At 51.0% G+C, this 21,203-nt stretch overlaps 1 protein-coding gene across 3 annotated transcripts in view; it reads left to right on the forward strand.

Moving 5' to 3' along the window:
* The first annotated feature begins 414 nt into the window (after positions 1-414).
* ODF2 (outer dense fiber of sperm tails 2) overlaps positions 415-21,203 on the forward strand; it is a 30,032-nt gene continuing 9,243 nt past the window's right edge. The window contains exons 1-15 of one of the 3 annotated variants that reach the window (XM_052649628.1): positions 451-578; positions 1,720-1,953; positions 3,285-3,375; positions 4,226-4,342; positions 4,554-4,679; positions 9,267-9,437; positions 10,317-10,477; positions 11,108-11,237; positions 11,796-11,927; positions 15,518-15,589; positions 16,628-16,699; positions 16,833-16,949; positions 17,570-17,755; positions 18,271-18,380; positions 20,047-20,182. In XM_052649628.1, coding sequence (XP_052505588.1) covers positions 1,922-1,953; positions 3,285-3,375; positions 4,226-4,342; positions 4,554-4,679; positions 9,267-9,437; positions 10,317-10,477; positions 11,108-11,237; positions 11,796-11,927; positions 15,518-15,589; positions 16,628-16,699; positions 16,833-16,949; positions 17,570-17,755; positions 18,271-18,380; positions 20,047-20,182 — 1,653 coding nt within the window. In that variant the 5' untranslated portion in view covers positions 451-578; positions 1,720-1,921. Of the gene's footprint in view, positions 579-1,719; positions 1,954-3,284; positions 3,376-4,225; positions 4,343-4,553; positions 4,680-9,266; positions 9,438-10,316; positions 10,478-11,107; positions 11,238-11,795; positions 11,928-15,517; positions 15,590-16,627; positions 16,700-16,832; positions 16,950-17,569; positions 17,756-18,270; positions 18,381-20,046; positions 20,183-21,203 lie in introns of all 3 variants that reach the window. The other 2 variants (XM_052649626.1, XM_052649627.1) reach the window with 2 other exon arrangements.

Here is a 21,203-nt window from a genome sequence, read left to right on the forward strand (position 1 = left end):
TGCCTGGAAAATTGCATGGATGGAGGAGCCTGGTAGGCTACAGTCCATGGGGGTCGCAAAGAATCGGACAGGACTGAGCGACTTCACAGATTCACTCTGAGCCCAGTGGCCCAATACGAACTAGAGAGATCGGGCTGGAATTTGGTTGCTACCCTGAGTGAGAGAAACCGAGGACGACAGGGTGAAAATGGCGGTGGTGGGGGTTGGGGGGGGTTAAGCTCGGCCTTGAACGGCTAGACAAGCCTGGGCCGGGCTCGTCGGTGGCGTCGCGCGTCTCCATGGCGACGCGGCGCGGCGCCCGGAAGAGGGCGGGGCTCCTGCTGGGGCTGCTGCTGGAGAGGCATCTCTGTGACGCCGGGGGCTGGGCCTAAATGGCTAAACCCGAGAGGCTCCCGGGGGGGTTTGAACTGGCCAATGGGCGAGCTGCCGACCGGGTGTCGGAAAAGGAGGCGGAAGCGGGGAGGAGTCGCCGCCGGGGCCGGACTGCATCCGCCGCGGCGTCTCCATGGCACAGCCCTGGCCTCCGACTTCAACGACTTCATAAGGCGGCGTTTCTGGGCGCAGCCGTGTCGCTCCTGGTGAGAGACCGCCGGGAGGCGGGACCCAGGCCGCTCCGGGTTGGGGAGGGGCGCCCTCCGTCGGGATCGCTGGGTCCTGCTGCCCACACCCCCCGACCCACCCACCCAGGCCGCCCCCCGCCTGCACGCTTGTCCCGCTCCGGTCAGAATCTGGACGAGCCAACGCCCCCCCCCGCCCCGCCCACCGGCGCGGGCCTTCTCCCGCTAACGGGCGGGCCTCTCCTCACCTGGCCACACCGGCAGGGCGCTCTGCCACCTCTTCCTCTGCTGCCCTCCGGCAGGGCTTCGCCCTCCTCTCTATGGGCAGAAACGGGGTCCCTCTAGCCCGCTGGTGGGTGGTCGTCCTTCCTCTCTCCGCCGACGGAGACTGGGCCCTTACCCTCTTTTGCCCCGGCCGGTGGGCCCCCCACCCCCACCCCCGTCCGCCTCGCCCTCCCTGGAGCGCCTCGGCCCGGCGGTTATTTGGGCCGGGCTCCTCGTAGGCAAGCGCTGTCCTCGGGGACCGCCTCCCGAGGCTTGCCTCCCTGGCTTGGAAGGGCCTCCCTGGTCCAGGGGGCCTCCCTCCTGGGGAATCCTGCCCCCGGCCCCCTGCCACAACGCGGCGTCGAACCCGCTCTTAACTCGGATAGTAAAATCCCAGCGGCCGCCGCTGCTGCGCCCCTGGAGCATTTTTTCCCTCCGCCGTCGGGGAGTTGCCCACTCGCGGCCCACTTTGCCCCGCCCCGGCAGCCTCCGCTCCTCCCTCCTCCAAATGCTATTGGCCTCCTCGAGTGTCTATTCTGTCGGGAACGCCCCTTCTCCTAGGAGACTGTTGCCCTGGCTCCGCCCCTAATATCCCTCCAGCTCCCAGCGCCGGTTCCGGCCCTCTGGGGCCCACTTGGGGCCTAGCGGTTTTCTCCCAACTTCCTCGCAAGGCTAGCCGGCATTTCAGGTTTCCACCACCCCCGCCGCTGGTGACCACCAGCCCACCTTCCCTCTCGCTGGGGGGCCTGGGTGTGGTGGTCCTTTTCCCTCGAAGTTCCGCCCCCTATTGTCCCTCCCTGGGGAGCAGAGCTCTCACCGCCCTTGCCCACCGGGTCGCTCAGCCTCTCTCCTATCTTCCTCCCCACCCCCACCCCACCCCACCCCCCAACTTTGGCAGGACAGTTGCTGTGCGACTTGGACAGTAGAGGAGCGTCTCCCAAGTTTTCATCCAACAGCCACCCCTAAAGCTTCCACCCTCCTCCCCTGAGAGGACGTTTGATGCCGGGCCCCTGAGATTCTCATTGACAAGCCCCTCTGGGTCCCCCTGAGCCAGAGCCTGCTGACCCATTTGCCCACCTTTGCGGCTTTGATGCCTAACCATGTCTGCCTCATCCTCAGGCGGCTCCCCCAGGTACTGCCGTTGTGGGGGGCACCTCTGCCCAACAGGGCAGGGGAAACGTGGGCAGGGGCTCCCAGGCCGGGCTGGCTGAAGGATTCTTTTCTCAGCTTCCCTGTTTCTGTGTACTGAAGGCCTGGGCCAAAACATTTAAAACTACTTTTTAGGAGGAAGGAGAAAAAAATGCACTCACATGATACCCTCTCTGCCTCCCTCTGGCCCTCTTTCCTCAGGTGCCCCAGTTCCTGGTAGCAAATAGGATCACCATTGTTGTCACTGGAATACTAGGCTCAGATCTTTTTTGAAAGGAGGCTAGGTGTGAGTAAATAACCATGTAAGAAGTGGATGCTGCAGTTAGCCATATGTTGATGGAATCCAGGTACCCTGATGGAAAGCCTACTGAGAAAGAGAGCTTTCCCACATCTATTGACTTTTAAGTGTTCACAAATGATCTGAGGAGAAACACCTCTCTATCCAGGTTTGGTAATTCCTTTGCTAGATGATTAGTAGGACTCTATTTGTGTTTTTTTTTTTTTTTAACCAAGGTGTGACATACATACAACAAAGTGTGTGCTGGAGTGCTTGAGAATTTTTCATTGCATTTTGGAGGATGAGGACAAGGTCGTATTTTGGGGGTCTGTGTTTTAGGCAGTGGGATGGATCGCAAGTCCCTTCCTGTCGTGGAGTTCTTGGATGTACTGCTGCCAAAATTTGGAGATTAAATATTTGCTCTATTTGCATATTTGGTGAGGGGGCCATTTATGTATAAGTAAGATATGGTATTACAAATTTTTTAAAATAATAACAACCCTACCTCTTAGGTGCTTAAAGGGTAGCAAGTGAAATATTTTAGGTAATAATCATTTTCCATCCTCTTAGTTGAATATCTGATGGTTAATTTTATGAGACTGAGTCACAGAGCCTATTCCGGAGCCTATGGCTCTGTTGTTTCAGGTCAGTCGTTCACTGAGCACTGTTCCAGGCAGTATTCTGGGCACTCTCATCCTCATCCAGGCTACTATGTTGACTGTTGGCCACATGCTGTCTGCTTTTTGTCTCCTGAAAGGATGACAGCTGGGCCTTTCAGTAAAAGGTCACAATACGTGTGACGCAATGGCAGGCTAAAAAGCCAGCGCTGCGAATGCTCACTGCCCCATGTCTCCATCCTCCTGCCGGGCACACCATGAGTGTTTGGTGCTCGTGTCAAGGGAGCCAAGTAATTCCAGACTGGCTTTCCTAGCCGTGAGCTCGTTAGCCACCATATGTAGTATATAACTTCGGGAGAGCTAAGAAATAAAAGAGCCCTAGTTTTCTGCTTATAATCTGGTTCTTGTGCCTGGGTACAGGTTTCCATCGTGTGGAAAGAACGGAGTAACGAGTCTCACACAGAAAAAGGTCTTGAGGACACCTTGTGGCGCGCCCAGTGTTACCGTGACGGTAGGTGACCTGCGCTCGGAGCAGCCCCTCCACCTGCGGCCTTGCCAGAGAAAAACGCACGCTTCTGCTGGCACCCCGTTGGCCAGGTGCTCTGTTAAGTGCCTTCATACGTAGACTGCTCATGGATGGATTTGGTTTTGCCTGTGGTAAGGCTGCCGGGTGTGAGGAGGTTGTCTTAACCTAATCTTTTCGGACAAATTTCAAAAATCATAAAACAAATTTTCCAAAAAGAAAGAAGGAAAAAAGTGTAAAAAAACGGGGACTGATAGGAGCTGCTGGTGGGCGAGGGGGTCTGTGTTTGGCCCTGTTTATGTTGTCTTTAGAATCTGTACAACCTTCTCATCTCGGCATTTCTTCCAGCTTTCTGTCTTGATCATCTTTTACCTGCCTGCTGCTTGTCGTGCCTTGCACCCTAACCCTTCTGTGTATTTCTTGTGCTAATCCGCATGCCCCGTTCAGAATCCAGCGTGGCGGCCGCACCCGCTTTCCATCTGTGCTGGCTGCATCTCAGGAGGAGCCGTGCATTCCAGCAGGCTTGCAAAGAGATGGAGCTCTGAGGACCCTGGGGCCTTGGGTTTGGGGCTCTTGTGTAGAACTCGCGGGTTGCTCAGCCCCTGTTCTTGGGCAGCCTTGGGTCTCCCCAGTGCTCTTCAGTTGGCATCTCTGCATGAGCCTGCTGAATGGCACACCCGCCTCGCTTCCCGCCCGCATGCTAGTAGTGCTGGTCGCTGTCCTGCTCGCTTGGTGGCTAGGCTTTCAGTGGCCCCCAGAGGCTGTGAGCTCGTTTTTTATGCCCAGTTTACTCATCCGCAGATCAACCTTTTTTGTGTTGTCCTCCCCCGCCTGCCAGAAGCGAACCATGAAGGACCGCTCTTCAACTCCCCCCTTACATGTTCACGTGGATGAGAACACCCCTGTCCACGTCCACATAAAAAAACTCTCCAAAACGTCAGCGACCAACAGCCAGGTAGGAGCATGCCAGGGGGGTGAGGCCAACGCGCTCACTTTCAGAGGTCAGTCGCCTGGTTGGAAGGTAGGCAGGACAGTCACCCAGAAAAGGCAGCAGTAGCCTTGGTCAGAAGAGGCTCCCCTGCAGAGTTGGAAGCGGACGCCACTTGCAGAGTGACGCCATGGCCAGCTGTGTAGGGAAGTGACCCTGGGTTTGTCCCTTTCCACAGAAATCTCATAAGCGCGGAATGAAAGGGGACACCGTGAATGTGCGGCGGAGTGTCCGGGTGAAAACCAAGGTACCTTGGATGCCCCCTGGAAAATCATCCGCCCGGCATGTGGGATGCAATTGGGAGGTAGGCTCATTCTTGCTCAGGCTTTTCTTCTCGGACTGGTCAGGTTCTAGCAGGCCTCATGCTTGGTATGGTTCAGGGTTGGCTGTAGCTCTCAGAGACGTCCCAGTGGGTCCCGCTTACTGAGTGCCTTGCTAAACCCTGAAAGTACGAGAATCTTCTTGAGTCCTTCCAACACCGTGATGTGGTAGCTGCATCCGCTCTCCCAAGGTGCAGATGAGAACCCAAGGCTCAGAGAGGTGAAGTGTCACAGAGGGCGTGGCAGAGCTGGAGGTGTAGGGCTCAGGGTGTTTCATTCTAGAGGTGGTACCCGGAGCCTCTCTGATTTGTGTGTGAGGAGCTAATGCTGTGCTAGTGTCTGAAGCAGACTTGACAAATGTATGCCAGAATGTACACATCCAGGAAGGCATCTTCTCTTTTGTGGTCGCCCGCATAAGAGACCATGCACTTAACTCTGTAGATAGTATCAAAACCACTGGAATAGGAACTTGACTGGTGGTGCAGTGGTTAAGACTCAGCCCTCCCAATGCACAGGGCACAGGTTCTATCCCTGGTCAGGGAACTAAGATCCCACATGCCGCGTGGAGTGGCCAGAAACTTAAAAAAAACATACATTGGAACAATCTCCTGAGGAATAAGTGCCTTCAGTATTAGTTGCCAAGGTACCAAGAGAATTATTGTTGTCTCTTTTTGGCCATGCCTCAACACATTTTGCTTGTCCGTCCATCCTTCTGTGCAGTAATTCATGCATTTCTTGAGACACTGCTGTGCACTGGGGTTTCAGCTGCAAACTGGCAGCTCTGCCCTCTATGCTTACATTCTGGTCAATTGCATTGAAGAAACCCAACCATAAGACAAGGCCTGTGGCTATGTTTTAGACTGAAGTCTCATGATTGAGACAAGTAAAGGCCTTGAGACTACAGTCAGCCAACCATATCTGCTGGTTCTGTGTCTGTGGATTCAACCTTCCAGAGATTAAAAAAATCCAGAAAGTTCCAAAAAGCAAAACTTGAATTTACTGTGTGCCAGCAACTATTTACATAGCATTTCCATTGTATCAAGTATTATAAATAATCTAGAGAGAATTTAAAGTGTACAGGAGGATGCGTCTAGGTTACATGCAAATCCTACACCATTTTACATAAGGGACTTGAGCACCCTCAGATTTCGGTATCCATGATGGTCTTGGAACCAATCCTTGTGGTTACTGAGGGATGACTGTATCTTAAGAGAATGATGCCTGCTCTATTTTGAAAGATTTATTCTTTTTCTGAGAGCTTATTACTTTTAAAATTAGAAATAATCATAATTACTTTGAAGTTTACTTCATACTTCATGCTCTTGACTCCCTGACTCATTTAATCCCTAAGAGACAAAGGGAGTTTGGTATTCTCAGGAGTACATGAAAAGTGTTCTGACATATCTCTCCAAGGAAGATAGGAATTAAAATGATTTCTAAGATTTTCTACCATGTGTACCTCACTAACAATCAGTGAAATGTAAATTAGAGCCAACTACATTTTCGAAAAAATAGCAAGCTGTCATTTTTGTTGAGTGGAAAGAAGTTGAAAAGATTCAGAATATCTTCTGTTGACAAGCATATGGGGGTATCACCAAATCTTTTTAGATAGTTTTTGAGTGAATGAATTGACAGCATTTATCTAAACATGGATTCTGTAGTTCTGCACTTGGGAATTGATGCTCAAAAAGTCACAGAAGAGCACAGGAATCTGTGTGTAACAGGATGTTTGCTGAAGCGTTGTTTGTATTAGGGAAAAATTAGACGCCATCTAACTGTTTGTTAGGAGGGTATTGGTTAAAATTAAGGTGCATCCATGCAATGGAATGCCACACAACCACTGCTAGATCAAGGTGGATGTCTCTCCAAGCACCAAGCGGCACAGCATGGAGAGTGTGGCCCTGTTTGTGCAGAAAAGGACATCTGTGTGTCCACGTGTGTATGAATATGTTTGTATGTACAAACATTTTCTGGGATGCAGTACTAGAAGTAGTAAGCAGTGATTACCTCTGGGAGTGAGAGGCTTTACTGCTTTATCTTTTTGCGGCTGCCTAAATCCCAGGGGCAGGGGAGCCTGGTGGGCTGCAGTCCATGGGGTCGCACAGAGTCAGACACGACTGAGCGACTTCACTTTCACTTTTCACTTTCATGCATTGGAGAAGGAAATGGCAACCCACTCCAGTGTTCTTGCCTGGAGAATCCCAGGGACGGGGGAGCCTGGTGGGCTGCCGTCTATGGGGTTGCACAGAGTCAGACACGACTGAAGTGACTTAACAGCAGCAGCAGCCGCAAATGTGTTTATCACATAATGTATTTTATAGTTTAAAACACTTTTTAAATTTTTAGTGAAGAGACTTAGGTAGTTTTTTGAAATATAAATATCAAAAGTCATGCCGCTGTGGAAATGGACTTCCTGTTGACATGGGTTGCTAGGAGCTGTGGTCCCCTCTGGAAAGCTCAGTGCCCCTTCCAGGCCTGGCCCCCCAGATTCCTGGAAGTGGAGTGGCCCAGAGACGTGCCTGACTGTCCCTTGAGCAGTAGCTGTCTCTCATGCCGTCCTCTCGGACTAGCTCCTCTCCACTTTTCAGTGGCCTTCCATGTTCGCAGCAGGCCTCAGCCCACCCTTTCCATTATCGACAAGAGAGAAAAGACCTTAGGAGGAGAAAGTTTGTGGTGGAGCTGGACATGGACTCCAGTAGCTGCTGTATGATGTGGGGATCCTTGTTTGATTTTTTTTTTTATTGTTTGATTTTTAAAACCTCTTCTGGTAGCTAAGATATCTTTGGGAGAAAGCACGTCTGAGTTTTTTTTCCCCCTCTACTATTAAGCAAGTCATCTGTTTTTATGATGGAAAATTGAAAATACCATAAAAGAGACAGTCACTTGTAGTTTGAGCACACACATCAGAAGCGTGCTGCTTGATGGCTTTTTACAAACTGTGTGACTGTCGCCTCCAGAAACCACATCACCAGCTTCCCCGGAAGGTCCTCTCTGGTCCTGTTCTCGCTCCCACCCCTGAACGAAACCAGTGAAACTGTTACTATTTTGGTGCACTTATCATCACTTTTTCTGATGCGGAGTTTTTTCTTTTTTTTAATTATAATCGTACCATCTATATATTTTCCTATTGTCCTCCTTTTATAGATTAAGAATAACTTTTTTTTCATATAAAAGCAATGCACAGTCATTGTCGAAAAATCAGAAAATCAAAATCAGCCCAGGGAAGAAAGTAAATAAGACCTGTAATTCCACCACCCCGAGAAGACCCCTGTAACTTTAGGTGCCAGCTTTCCAGATCTTTTCTTGTGAATATACTCATTCTTCTGATTTTTGTAGCAGTGGGATTATATTTTATTGAACAACCTTTTTTCCCTCATATTTTGACTATATTTACATTGTACATTATTTTTTAAGGCCTTATTCCATTGTGTGTACATCTGTGTACTGTTAAGTTTTTAACTTGTACTATCTTCTTGTACATTTATCTATATCCTAATTTAAATATCTGTATCCGTGAATTTAAATATTGATTCACATTCTTAGTTATTCTTGATAAATCCCTCAAAATACAGTGTATTGGGATAAAGAACACATACATTTTAAAATTGCATCCTATGTGTTTTACTTGTTTGACATACCAGCTACATGCTTGTAAAACACATCCTTTTATTCCTGATAGCCATCGTCTTGCCCTAGAAATTGGCACAGAAGTTTAATCACCTTAGCTTAAGAGAAGCAAAAAACTGCAAATAGTGAGAAATAACAATTACTTAATGCACTGGAATAAATGTATAGAATGAGAGAGTCAAAAAGTTCAGTGTATCAAAACCACATGGAAATGCTGGCCCCTAAATTAGAATTTCTTTTTGAAGTCTCAAAGGTCTTACTCAGCTTTACATAAACTTCTCCAAGGGGCACACGCATTTTTTAAAAATATTTTTTTCTGTTGATATATTTAAGTAAATATTTTCCAGACACACTGTTTTAACCCTAAATTAGTCTGTATGCTTTTCTAAAACCATTTTCTCCATGCCAAAATAGCAATGATTAATCCTAAAAACTTCACTTCTATTTTTTTTTTTTTCCCAACTTCATTTATTAATCGTATAGTGTTGGGTCAAAATTCAAATCTCCACTTGTCCTTAAAATACCTATTAGAAAAGTTTTGTGTGCCTTTGCAATTATCCACTATCATGTATTCATATTCATTTAAAAAACTTGCCGTATTTCATGTCTACCCAAGGTGTTTGAGAGTATCTCCTGCCCCAAACTCTTGCCAGCTTTGGGAATCACCATTTTTGCCGATTTGTTATGTCCTTCATTTTAAACTTGACACTGTAACGCAGGCTTTTTATTTCTATATTAGAAGAGCTTCAGAAACATCATTTAAGCGAGGGTAGGTAATGAGATAACGTTCCACCAAGAAGGTTGGTGTGTCCTTTCCTCTGGGGTCCCTGTGGTTGCCCTTTAGCGGTTTTAACTCTTCCTGCCCAGCGGGCAGTCGGGCTGGTGGGACCAGTGGCTGCAGTTCTGCCTTGTGAATGCATGTATTTCTCCCTCCTCTACATCAGAATCCACCTCACTGCCTGGAGATCACGCCACCATCTTCAGAAAAGCTAGTCTCCGTGATGCGGTTAAGTGACCTCTCTACAGAAGATGACGACTCCGGTCATTGTAAAATGAACCGTTATGATAAGAAGATTGACAGTTTAATGAACGCGGTTGGTTGTCTCAAGTCTGAGGTGAGGGAGGTAGGGGTCTGGACTGCCTAGTGTCCCGAGGCCGCAGGAGACCGTCAGGTGGGGTCCTGGGGGATACCCCCTTCCAGCTGCCTCTGCAGGCCTCCCAGGGTTTCAGAGGCCCTTGTGGAGGTAGTCAGGGCAACCTGGGATTCTTCTCCATCGAGCATTCAGCCCAGGCCTGGCCCTGACCTTGCCGGGAGCTCTGTATGGATGGCCTGGTTTGATTTTTTTTTTTGCAACAGTAAATGAAGTTGATGGTATTATTGTCCCTGTTTTGGAGATGAAATGACTGGAACACTAGGGCCTCTGAACACTAGGGCCTTTTCTGTTTTTATGGAGAAGTTTAAAAAATAACAAAGCAATGCCCTAGAGAGGCAAAGGAAGTTGGTCCTCAGTTGCTGGGCTGTGTCTTTGGGGGGGACGTGGCAGTGGACTCCAGGCTGTGGCTGCTTGTGGGGGCCATGTCCTTAGTCGCCCCCTATGCCCAGGGCCCACGGGCCCTCCCCAGAGAACCTGGGGCTGGTGGCTACCTGGCAACAGGCCTGCCTTCCTCCCCGCCTGCGGGGCGGGGGCCTGTTAGTGACACCTTCTCCGGTGGTGTGCCAGCTGAACCACCGTTTGTATCCTGGCTCCTTCCCCAAGCAGAAAGTCACCCAGGTGCCGCCCCCTCCATTTCCTCAGCGAGGAGATGAGAGGAACAGTGACCACCCAGGGTCACTGGGCGCCCTGACTGAGCTGCGCCCAGAGGACCCCCACCCCCGGCCATGACACTTGCGCGCTCAGTCCGAGGTGCCCTGCCTTGGTCCCGAGCGACAGGCCTCGAGATGTGGGGAGGGGCCGCCTCCCCTCAGTGGCCCCTGGCTGCGTGCCCCAACACAGGTCAAGATGCAGAAGGGAGAGCGCCAGATGGCCAAAAGGTTCCTGGAGGAGCGGAAGGAGGAGCTGGAGGAGGTGGCCCAAGAGCTGGCCGAGACGGAGCACGAGAACACGGTGCTGCGGCACAACATCGAGCGCATCAAGGAGGAGAAGGACTATACCATGTGAGCCGGCACCCCGGCGCCTGCCCGCACGCCGGGCCCCAGGGCCGCTAACGCACTCCTGACTCCCTGCAGAGTGCAGTGGGGGAGGGGATAGGGGAGACCTTTCTGGAGAAAAACAGGAGGGAGGAGTCTGTGACTGAGAAGTGAAAAAAGCGGGCCAGAGCGAGGGGAACAGGGTGCGCCAAGGGCAGGGGTGCCACAGAGGTTGGCAAGGGCTCTCGGTGCCCACTTGGAGGCATTTGCATTGAGGGTGCTTGGGAGCCACTGAAGGGTGTTGGAAGCGAGGGAGCGGTGTGACCAAACGCAGGGAGAGTGGAGGGGAGAGCTCAGAAGTGGATCTGAAGATGGTGGCTAGGTGGCCTTGGCAGTAGCCGGGGGCTGCGGTGACACTGGTTTCTGAGAGACAAGCAGGTGGCAGCACGTCACCTGGTATGGAGGCCCCGCTCTGGTGACCGAATTTCCTTCCAGAAGGCCGCGCAGGCCTGAAGGGCCATCCCTGCCCCCCTCCCCCACTCCTGTGCCCTGACCAGGAGATGAGGCTCGCAGGGCATTGTGAGGCGAGCCTCAGAGCTTCAGGTGGGCAGGGCCCTGGGGGGGCGGCTCACAGGGTCCTGTTCTTTCTGGCCCCAGGCTGCAGAAAAAACACCTCCAGCAGGAGAAGGAGTGCCTCATGTCCAAGCTGGTGGAGGCTGAAATGGACGGGGCTGCTGCTGCCAAACAAGTCATGGCCCTGAAGGACACCATCGGAAAACTGAAATCGGTAAGCGGCCGCCAGAGCCGCCCAGCCCACGGCTGGGCCCAGAGAGGGGCCACCTGCAGACTGTGGCGGGATCTTTACGCAGTCATCATGCTGACTTTATGACATCTTCAGGCCAGGGCAGGGCACTCTTAACTCCTCAGCACCCCCTCCCCTCTTCTCACTTTTGGGGCCTGACCCTCGAAGATGACCTTTGGTAGCTGGGGCCTCCGAGGAGATGTCATCATGGGTCTCCTGGGATCACAGTAAATCCAGGCATCTGTCTGATTCCTGCAAGTATCAGGCACCAAGTGTATCATCCAGGAAGTGCACCTCTTCCAGGAAGCCTGCCCTAACTGCGCTCGCCCACACTGAGCTCTCCAGCCCCTTTCTCCACCTGGCACTGTTGGCAGGCTCAGCTCCAGCCCATCCCTTCCGGTCTTCCTCCTGCAGCTGCCTTTGCCCAGCTCTTCTTGCCCAGGCTTCCTGGCACCAGGGACTCCTAAGTTCCCCATGGAAACTCCCTGTGCCAGCTCTTCCATTCTCCCCCTGTGCCTGGCAAGACTGCCTCCTGTCTTCCAGGAGAAACAGATGACCTGCTCGGACATCAACACCCTAACGAGGCAGAAGGAACTTCTCCTGCAGAAGCTGAGCACATTTGAAGAGACCAACCGCACTCTCCGAGACCTGCTGAGGGAACAACACTGCAAAGAGGTGAGCGGTGGCCCCCACCCCACCCAGGCTCCCATACAGAACCTGGGCCCTTCCAGCCCTGCAGGCTCCTGTCTTTAAAAAGAAAATATTCTCGGTGCATGCCTGACCTGAGGGGTTATAGGAAGATTGGCTGAAATCAATCACATGAAACGCCGGGCATCTGGTAGACAGGCTGGCTTCCTTTTTGAAGTGGGCCTGGCAGTACAAGAAGGACCTTGGAAGTCAGAAGGGCAACAGGGAGTGTGGAGTCAGGGATGGGTTTTAGCCCATCCCAGGATTCGTGTGGCAAAGCAGGCAGGGATGGAGACCTGAGTTTTAGGAAAGTAGGAGGCTTAATGGCTGGCAGATACATTGTATGATATCACTTTGTTTTCTTTAAAAAAAAAAAGGTCTCTGAAATATATTTTATGTTAGCAAATGATTCTGAAAAGACTAACAGTATAAACAGCTCTCTTCCCATTTGGTTCAACCCAAAGGGGTACCTGGGAATCTCAAAATGCCAGTCCTGATGAGATGGTATTTTTCTTAGATTTTGTTTGCTTGTTTAGGGGTTTTTTTTGGCTGCCTCGTGCAGTTTGTAGGATCCTAGACCCCTGACCAGGGATCGAACCCATACCCCCTGCCGTGGAAGCTCAGAGTCCTAACCACTGGACTGCCAGGAAATTCCCTATTTTTCTTATTTTACCATCTTTTTTTAAGAAGCAGTGTCAACGTCCTTTGTTTTTATTTTAAAAATTAACGTTTAAAATGATAGTGTACCTGCTATCCAAACAAAACCTTGTCCACACAGCTGAATCCCTCTTGGTCTCCTTTGTCAATGACCTTGTCTCCTTCCCATCAGAGGGGAACTTCATCTGCTTTATCCGATAGTTTTTCTCTTGGGTATGCATCCTCAAGCAATGTATGGTATAGTTTAGCATGTTCTCAAACTTGACATAAATAAGATTGTTCCATATGTATTCTTCTGAGTTTGCTTTTTTCAGTCAATGTTTTTCTGAGATCTATCCATTTTTATCCTTGAAACCTAAGGTTTATTTTCCCTGCTTTATTCCGTTTTATGACAGTACCACAACTTATTTGCTCACCCTTCCATTGATGAAGACAATTTTTAGTTGTTTGTGCTCACAAGCAGTGTTGTTTTGCACATTCGTCTGGTCTATTCTGGTGTCCAGGAAACTTGAGAGTTTCCAGAATATATTTCTATGACTTTTACTAGTTACAGCTAAATTATCCGCTTAAAATATTTCTGTCTCATTTCTAGTTCAGTGTTCATGGGGGGTGATTTTTAACCTCTCTGGGCCTCAGTTTTCTCACCTATAAAATGGGAATAGCATCCATGGGGTGGTAAGAGATTTAGAGATGTTGCCTGGATGAGGATTGTATGTACTACCAGCACGCAGTGGGTGCTTGATAAACGGTGGATGATGCTACTGCTTGTCCTGGGACTGGAAGGGCTTTCAGAAAACCTCTTCCTACCAGTTTTTTTCCCCTTTTTGCCTTCTTACTTCTATTATACCAGCCTAGAAGCCCAGATTCTCCAGTTGGAGGTGAAGGGTCAGCTAATTTAAACTCCCACCATAGCAGGTGTCCCTAGTTCTATCTCGGCGCTCACCTCCTCCTGCCTGTGCGGCCCTCGGGACTGTACCCGCATCTCAGTGCTTCCTGGGGAGTGCTCAGAGCAGTGGGGGCAGTGTTCAAGCTCTGGAGTCCTTTGGCTTTGGGCCCAGCTCTGCCGTTTCTTACTGTGTGATCACAGGCAGCTGACTTCACTTCTCCCAGCCTCAGTCTCTTGGTCTGTGAAATGGGCGTGGTGACAGTGCCTTGCTCCATAGGGTGGGGGATTTGCTGTGGTTGCGTGTTAGTCTGTGTAGAGTCTCCTGGAGGCTCAGAGGGCGTCATGGCTATCCTGCAGTGATCAGCTGCAGGCTTTGGATTCCCGGTCCAGGCTTTTGTCCTGTGTTCTTTGCCTCTTGTTGCTGGAGAAACCACAGTGCTGTCTTCTTTCAGTTCCTGGGTCCCCGGGATATTTCAGGACCAGGGAGCCCTTTTCTTTTGGCCTGTCAAGATGAACTGAGGGACTGAAACAGAAAGAGGAGTGAGCCTTCTGCTAGGGGTACTTTGTTCAGGTGCCCAGGAGGAAGAATAGAGACGATTCACAAAGACACAGCCCAGTGCGAAAGTGGGCAAGGGTGTGAGCAGGCAGTCTGGGGAAGGGGAAGCCTAAGTGGCTAAATAAGCATGAGAGTTATTTAGTAGTTAGGGAAGTGCGAATTAACAGAAGGGTTCATGCTGGCAAGACTGGCAAGAGGTAGAGGCTGGCTACTGCCCGGTGCGCTCACATCCTGCTTGAAGCCGTGTGAGTCACTGCAGGCATTTTGCAGGGCATTGAGCTGTCACAAATCACAAACCTTCTGGCCCAGCCATTCGTACTCTTTGTGTCAGTCCTGGGGAGACACCGTGGTATATGCTCAACATGTTAATTGCTGCAGTATTTACAGTTGCAAAACCTGGTATTTATAGTTGCAAAACCCAAGAGCCACCTTATTGCCCAAAAGTTATGGGGAGAGGTTAGAAATACCACTGCATTTTAGAGACAGGAGAGTAGGGGTTGGGGAATTCCCTGGTGCTCTAGTGGTTAGGACTTGGCACTTTCACTGCTGGGGTCCGGGTTCAGTCCCTGGTCGGGGATCTAAGATCCTGCAGGTCATGTGGCATGCCACCCCACCCCACCCCTACACACAAAAAGGACAGATTGGGGGTTGCTGGGGGCAGGGAGGAAGAGAAAATGGAGACTGACTGCTTGACAGGTGCGGGTTTCCTTTTAGGTGATGAAAAAACTCTGAAACTAGAGAGTAGTGGGTCTTCCCTGGTGGCTCAGACAGTAAAGAATCCTCCTGCAGTGTAGGCGATCTGGGTTCGATATCTGGGTTGGGAAGATCCCCTGGAGGAGGGCATGCCCACTCCAGTATTCTTGCCTGTAGAATTCCGTGGACAGAGGAGCCTGGCAGGCTACAGTCTATAGGGTCGTGAAGAGTCGGCCACGACTGACCGACTAATACTTTGACTTTTCTCTTTCGGATGGTAGTGATGGTTACACAGCATTGTAAATGTACCATACTCCACTGAATTTTACACTTAAAAATGGTGGCAAAGTTTGTTACGTTTTACCAAATATACCAAAAACGATTGAATTGTACATTTTAAATGGATGACCTATATCTGAATTTATATCTCAATAAAGATGTTTTTTAAAAATCCAGTTGTAGACAGAATTACAGTATGGTAGGTATCATTTTGGTAAAATTACACATTAATCCCTTCCCACCCCTCACCTCCCAAAAGATAGTTCTCTAGACATAGCTCTGTGTAAGTGCAGAGAGAAAGGATGGGCAGGACAGTCACCAAACTCGCCACTGTAGGGCTGGGTTTGGAGGTGGGGATGAGGGGTTTATTAAGTATTTTATGATGAGTATATAATTCATTACTTCCCTCATGAGAAATATAATTTTCAGGAAAGGAATAGGATCTAGAGGAAGTAGACATCTCAGTTTATTGGTTAACGAGTTGGCTTTTCCTGCCTTCCCTGAAAGGATTCCGAAAGACTGATGGAGCAACAAGGGACGCTATTGAAACGGCTGGCGGAGGCGGACTCTGAGAAAGCGGTAAGACACAGCGCCCCCTACCTGCCAGAGCGGGTATAGGCGGCAGCATAGAGGTGCTGAGCGCCTGCAGAAGGGCTGGAGCCTTGCTCTGATTTTTGGGGGGGGGGGTCTTAGTTTCAAATCTGTAAAAAATATGAAGCAGATATTTCCATCCCCCCTGCTCCACCGGGCTTGTCTAGCTGCTCACTTGAGAGCTTGAAACACCAAGCTGGACGCCAGCCTGAGGGATGGTGATGATGGTGATGGATTTGTAAGCCATCCATTTGTTCTCTGCATTTCCTCATTTGTATTACGGTGTAGACTTGTTGAGCCCCAAATTCCAGTTCTCCCAAGGAATCTCTGCCGAGGCAGCATGTTCCAAAGTCTGTACCATGGAACCTTGAGTTCCTCAAGTGTTAGTGAATATAAGTAACAAAAGAGGGGGGGAGTGATATATAGCCAAATAAATGTGGGAAACTACTGACCAGCCTGAATGGCTCATTCAACAAGCTGTTTAACGTCAAGACTTTCTGGAGCATTAGATACATTAATGTCTGTTGTGAGGTTCTGAGAGAGAGAAAGAAATAGAGACCATGATTCCCAAGGTTTGGCCTTGGTGCCTGGCTGAACATCACTAGGATTCAGCAGTCATGGTGATAATGCCTAAACATGCATTCCCAGCTCGAGAGTCTTGTCAAATTATGATACATCAGTAAATTGAAATACTAAGGTTAATCACACTATGGTAACCATGGTTATACAACGAAATATGTATTTGGCTTTTTACTCTGTGTTAACAGTGGCTATCTCTGGGTGGGAGATTGCGGGCATTCCTTAGTGTTTTTTGTGTGTGTCAGTGTTTCCCACAGTTAACATTATTTTAAATTGTTATAAAAAAATTGTGATACAGATGTTAGGTGCTTCCTGCTCAGATCTCTGTGACATGGGCCAGTGTCTTTGGGACTTGAGCCCAGTGGCCAGGCACACAGGAGTTTTGTCCTCCCTGGGCCGAGCCGCCTCTCCCTTCCCAGGGAGCTCATGACAGTCTGTTCTCCCCAGCGCCTGCTATTACTGCTGCAAGACAAAGACAAGGAGGTGGAAGAGCTCCTCCAGGAAATACAATGTGAGAAGGTACCATCCCCGATGGTCGCTCCTCCGTATGGGCCGGGAGAGTGCATTCTCCCAGGTTGTGGGTAGAGTGCACTCTAGAATCGCAGAGCTGGGTTCAAATCCTGGCTCTGTCACTTTCTCTGTCTCTCCAAAGGCTCAAGCAAAGACAGCATCTGAGCTTTCCAAGTCCATGGAGACCATGCGGGGGCATTTGCAAGCACAGCTTCGGTGCAAAGAGGCGGAGAACAGTCGCCTGTGTATGCAGATCAAGGTACCTGCTTGGCCCCACCGCTGGGAAAGGGAGAGGGCGGGGCCTGGCGGTCCAGGGGCCTTGGCCTGGCCAAGGCGCTCACGTTCGGGATTTGCTCCCAAAGGTTTAGGGGGCACTGCTGCCAAAGCACTTTGAGCAAGTGGCAAGGGATTCTCTGGGCCAGGGGCAAGAGCAGGGGTTTGGGTGTTCTTCCCAGCAGGGACCAGTTGGGTGCCATGCTCCTGAGCCAGTCACTTAATCTCTTAGGCCTCCAGTTCTCCTAACTACCTATGGGGTGGGGTGGGGGTGGGGAGCTGACGTCTTTGAGCCAGGGACCCTCTAAGGTCACACCTCTGCTGAGTAACTGAGGAATATCTCTGACTACTGTACTGGGAGTTCAAGGAAGAATGCCTGAAGAGTTCTATCTTAACACTAAGACCCAGTGGGTTCCGTAATGGGAGAGGTACTGTGGGGAGCTGGGCAGGGCCCTCACATCTCTGGTCTGCATCGCCTCCCACACAGCTGACCTGATTTCTCTCCCTCATTCCTCCTTTTTGCTGCACCCCCACCCCGCCTCACCCTCCCCCGGACTTCTCATCTCTCTCCTCTTCCTGTCTTCCACCATTGTCCCTGTCTCCCAGAACCTGGAGCGCAGCGGGAACCAGCACAAGGCGGAAGTGGAGGCCATCATGGAGCAGCTGAAGGAACTGAAGCAGAAGGGAGAACGAGACAAAGAGTCCTTGAAGAAAGCCATCCGAGCCCAAAAAGAGAGAGCCGAGAAGAGCGAGGAGTATGCTGAGCAGCTGCACGTTCAACTTGCTGACAAGGTAGCGGCCTCCCTGAGGAGGGCAGGCCGACGAGGAAGGGACGGAGGGGTGGGGTGGTGGATAGATGAGAAGCGGATGGGCAGGTGGAGGTGAAAAGCTCAAGAAAGGTGGCTGGGCGGGCAAATGGAGAAATATATGGCAGTGGAGAGGGTGAATGAGCTGGGAGGACGGGTGGCTGGCTGGAGAAAGAGGCAGTCAGGGAGTAAACAGCTAAAAGGGTGGTGATGGGGGAGGGCGGCTGGCTGGAGACAAGTGGAGGGTTTGTGGGACGTTCTAACCGCATCAGTATCACGGGTGGGAACGATGGTTATGGATTTGCAGTCGGTGCGTATGATGCTGGAAACGGAAAAGTAGCATCTGGCTCCTGCTTTCGTCTCAGTGCTTCTAGAAAGGAATTGCAGGAGTGGGGTTTACGTTATCAGGGTGAGGGGTATGGCCTGGGACGACCCTTGGCTCCCTTGGCCTCAGTGCTGACACCTGACCGACGGACCCTGTCTACTGTCCCCTATTCCCAGGATCTTTATGTCGCTGAAGCTTTATCCACTCTGGAGTCATGGAGGAGCCGCTATAACCAAGTTGTAAAAGACAAAGGAGACCTTGAGCTGGAAATTATTGTCCTGAACGAGTATGTCTGTGGGAGGAGAGGGCATGGGGCCGATTGGAGGAGGGGGTGAGCCAGTGCCTGGTGCCAGGCATCCCGAGGCAGCTCGCGTGGGCTACACGGGTGCCGTCTGTCTCCTCTGGTCCAGGCCTGCACTGGACTGGCCCTGAGGTAGGCCCTGGTTCCAGCCCTGCCCCAGGGTCCTCCTCCCTGCTGGGCGCTATGGAGGGGCCTTCTCTGCTCAAACCTGGGCCAGAGCGGGGCCCTAACCTGCACAGCAGGGAAACAGGCCCAGCCACAGTGGTGTCCTCCTTCCAGTTCTTGGGGGACAGCGCAGCTGGTTTCTGCCTTTGCCCTGTCTTCTCTCAGCTTCTCTTTGTCTGCCAGTCAGTAGGTCAGAGGTTCGGCCTGGGAGTAGGGGGCAAAAGTGGCCTCAAGTTGAAGGTGACTGACGCACCTTCCTCGTCACTGGTGACTATCAACAGTGACCATTCTCTGGCTCAGCCGAATTCATGTGTCCATTCACTTGTTTATTGAGCAGCTACTATGTACCAGGCTGTGTATTGGCCTTTACGGTTACAGCAGTTAAGAAACAAATGCATTGCTTTCCCCAGGGCGTTAACCCTGTACTGCAGGAGGAGACAGGGCTACAGAAACCTGGACTCCCTGGGCTAAGGGGTCACAGGGGAGCTAAGTTGGTCTCTAGGTCAGGAATGTTTTGCCTGAGGAATACCTTTGGTTGTTTTCAACTCAGTTTGGCAAACATATCCTGGGAAACTTGCTAAATGCCGGGCCTTATGCAGGGCCCTACCTTTGGGATTTTCCCTCTAGTGGGAGAAAATGGATAGTTAAGGCAGAAGGATCTGAGGTACAGATGAAAGGGATCATGGAAGACATGTCCTGAGGTGGGATGTCTGAATTGGGTTTTTCAAATTGAGCGGGCATTTGCTGGTGAAGCAATAGAATGCATTTGCTTGGGCCTAGTTAGTACTTGCAAAACATTTGCTGAATGGCAAACTATAATTTCTCAATGCTCAGAGCACATGCTGTGCAAAGGTGCGGTGGTGGGTCTCTAGTCAAGAGCCCTTAGGCTCCTCCGAGGCCTCAGTCTCTGTTCTTGGATTAGAGCCCCTGCTGAGGGCCTGAGGGTGGGGGAAGGGGGGCTAGGGCAAGGGGAGGGGGGGAGCCGTGTGCCTTTTTACTGCTCTGTGGCACCTGCCCTCACCTAGGGGCGACGGAACCCCAGTGTGATGTGTGTGTGAGGGAGATGGATGCCTGGGGGTACCCCTGACCTCTGAGCCTGGGAGTTCTGTCCTGACTTCAGTTCCTGATGGGCTAAGAGATCAGGAACTGCTGTGGGGAGCTGGGAAGGGACCGCATCCGTGGCCCTTGTCTTCAGACAGTGTCTTAGCCTTGGGGGACGATTAGAACAGAGAAGGCTTCTGGGAGGCGGGAGGGAAGGGGGGTAGACCTTAAAGGCTGTTATATGAAAGCAAGCTACCTAGGAACACCACGGGCACCAATGCGGGGGCAGCTGCTCTTCGCAGTGGAGACTGGGAGCAGCCCGGGTGCCAAGGAGAGGGACATGGGTGACCTGGGAAGGAACCCCAGGCCCCACTCCACACAAAGACGAAGGCTGCTCATAGCCTGTGGGGTTGACTGTGTCTGCTTTCGCTTTGTGACCTTCCAGCCGGGTGACAGATCTCGTAAACCAACAACAGACCTTGGAGGAGAAGATGCGGGAAGATCGGGACAGCCTGGTGGAGAGACTGCACCGGCAGACCGCCGAGTATTCCGCATTCAAGCTAGAGAACGAGAGGCTAAAGGTGGGTCGTGAGGGCTGGGCCCGGGACATTCGGGTAGAGAGCAGACGGCTGGGCACTCCTGGTTGGGCCCAGAAATGACCACTGGGGCCTCCCAAGAGCCTGGAGGCAGCAGTGGGCTAAGAAGGCTTCCTCTGGAGTCGGGGAGACCCGATTCAAGTCCTGACCAAACCTTGTAGAGTTGCAGGACCCGAACAGGATGTCTGCCATGCTGTTGCTGCAGTTTGCTTAGGGAAGGAAGTGCGGTCCTGTGTCGGGGGTGAGGCGGGTGAAGTGCCCCACATGACATTCAGCCCATGCATGTGAGGTAGATCTGACCTTGAAGTTAACACTGATGCTCCTGGCACACTGCTGGACCATCCACATGCATTCACTCTCACTGTAACCTCCCAATAATGTGATAATTACTCCACTTTGTAGAATAAGGAGACCGCTTAGAGCGAGTTTTAGTTTCTTGCCAAGATTCTGCCCTTGGAAGTATTGGGAGTTCAGATCTGAACTTCAGTCTGACTCTGGGGCTGTAACTAGCTTTTAACCATTCGCTCAACTCCCTCCAGCAACCCAGTGGTGAGAGGCAGCGAACAGAGTTTGACATTGCAGAGCCAGGTTTGATCTTGCTTTTTAACTGATCTGGGCAATAGTGTCTTTGTTTTTTTTTTTCACTGATTTTTGTTAAGATAGATAGATTTAAGGAAGTACTATGCAGAAAGGTACACAAAACAGACCTACTCTGTCCACCAGTCACCCTGATGGAACCTTAAAGCCAGCCACCCCGGTGACCTCACCTAGTTACAAACACCCCCTGCTAACGGAACGGTTTTCCTGACTTCTGTCACTGCAGATGAGTTGGCCTGGTTTTGAACTCTGAGCCTGGCCCTTGTGGCTTTTCCTCGGTGTTCTGTCTGTGGAAGTTATCCACGTCGCGCGTGGTGGTCCATCTCCCTCTGTGCTGCGCATTGTGGCATTGTAGGAATTATACCATGTCACGTTTATCCATTCTGCTGCCGACGGTTGTCTGGGCGGT

Source organism: Budorcas taxicolor, chromosome 11, assembly GCF_023091745.1.
Source record: "Budorcas taxicolor isolate Tak-1 chromosome 11, Takin1.1, whole genome shotgun sequence".
Taxonomy (NCBI): Eukaryota; Metazoa; Chordata; class Mammalia; order Artiodactyla; family Bovidae; genus Budorcas; species Budorcas taxicolor.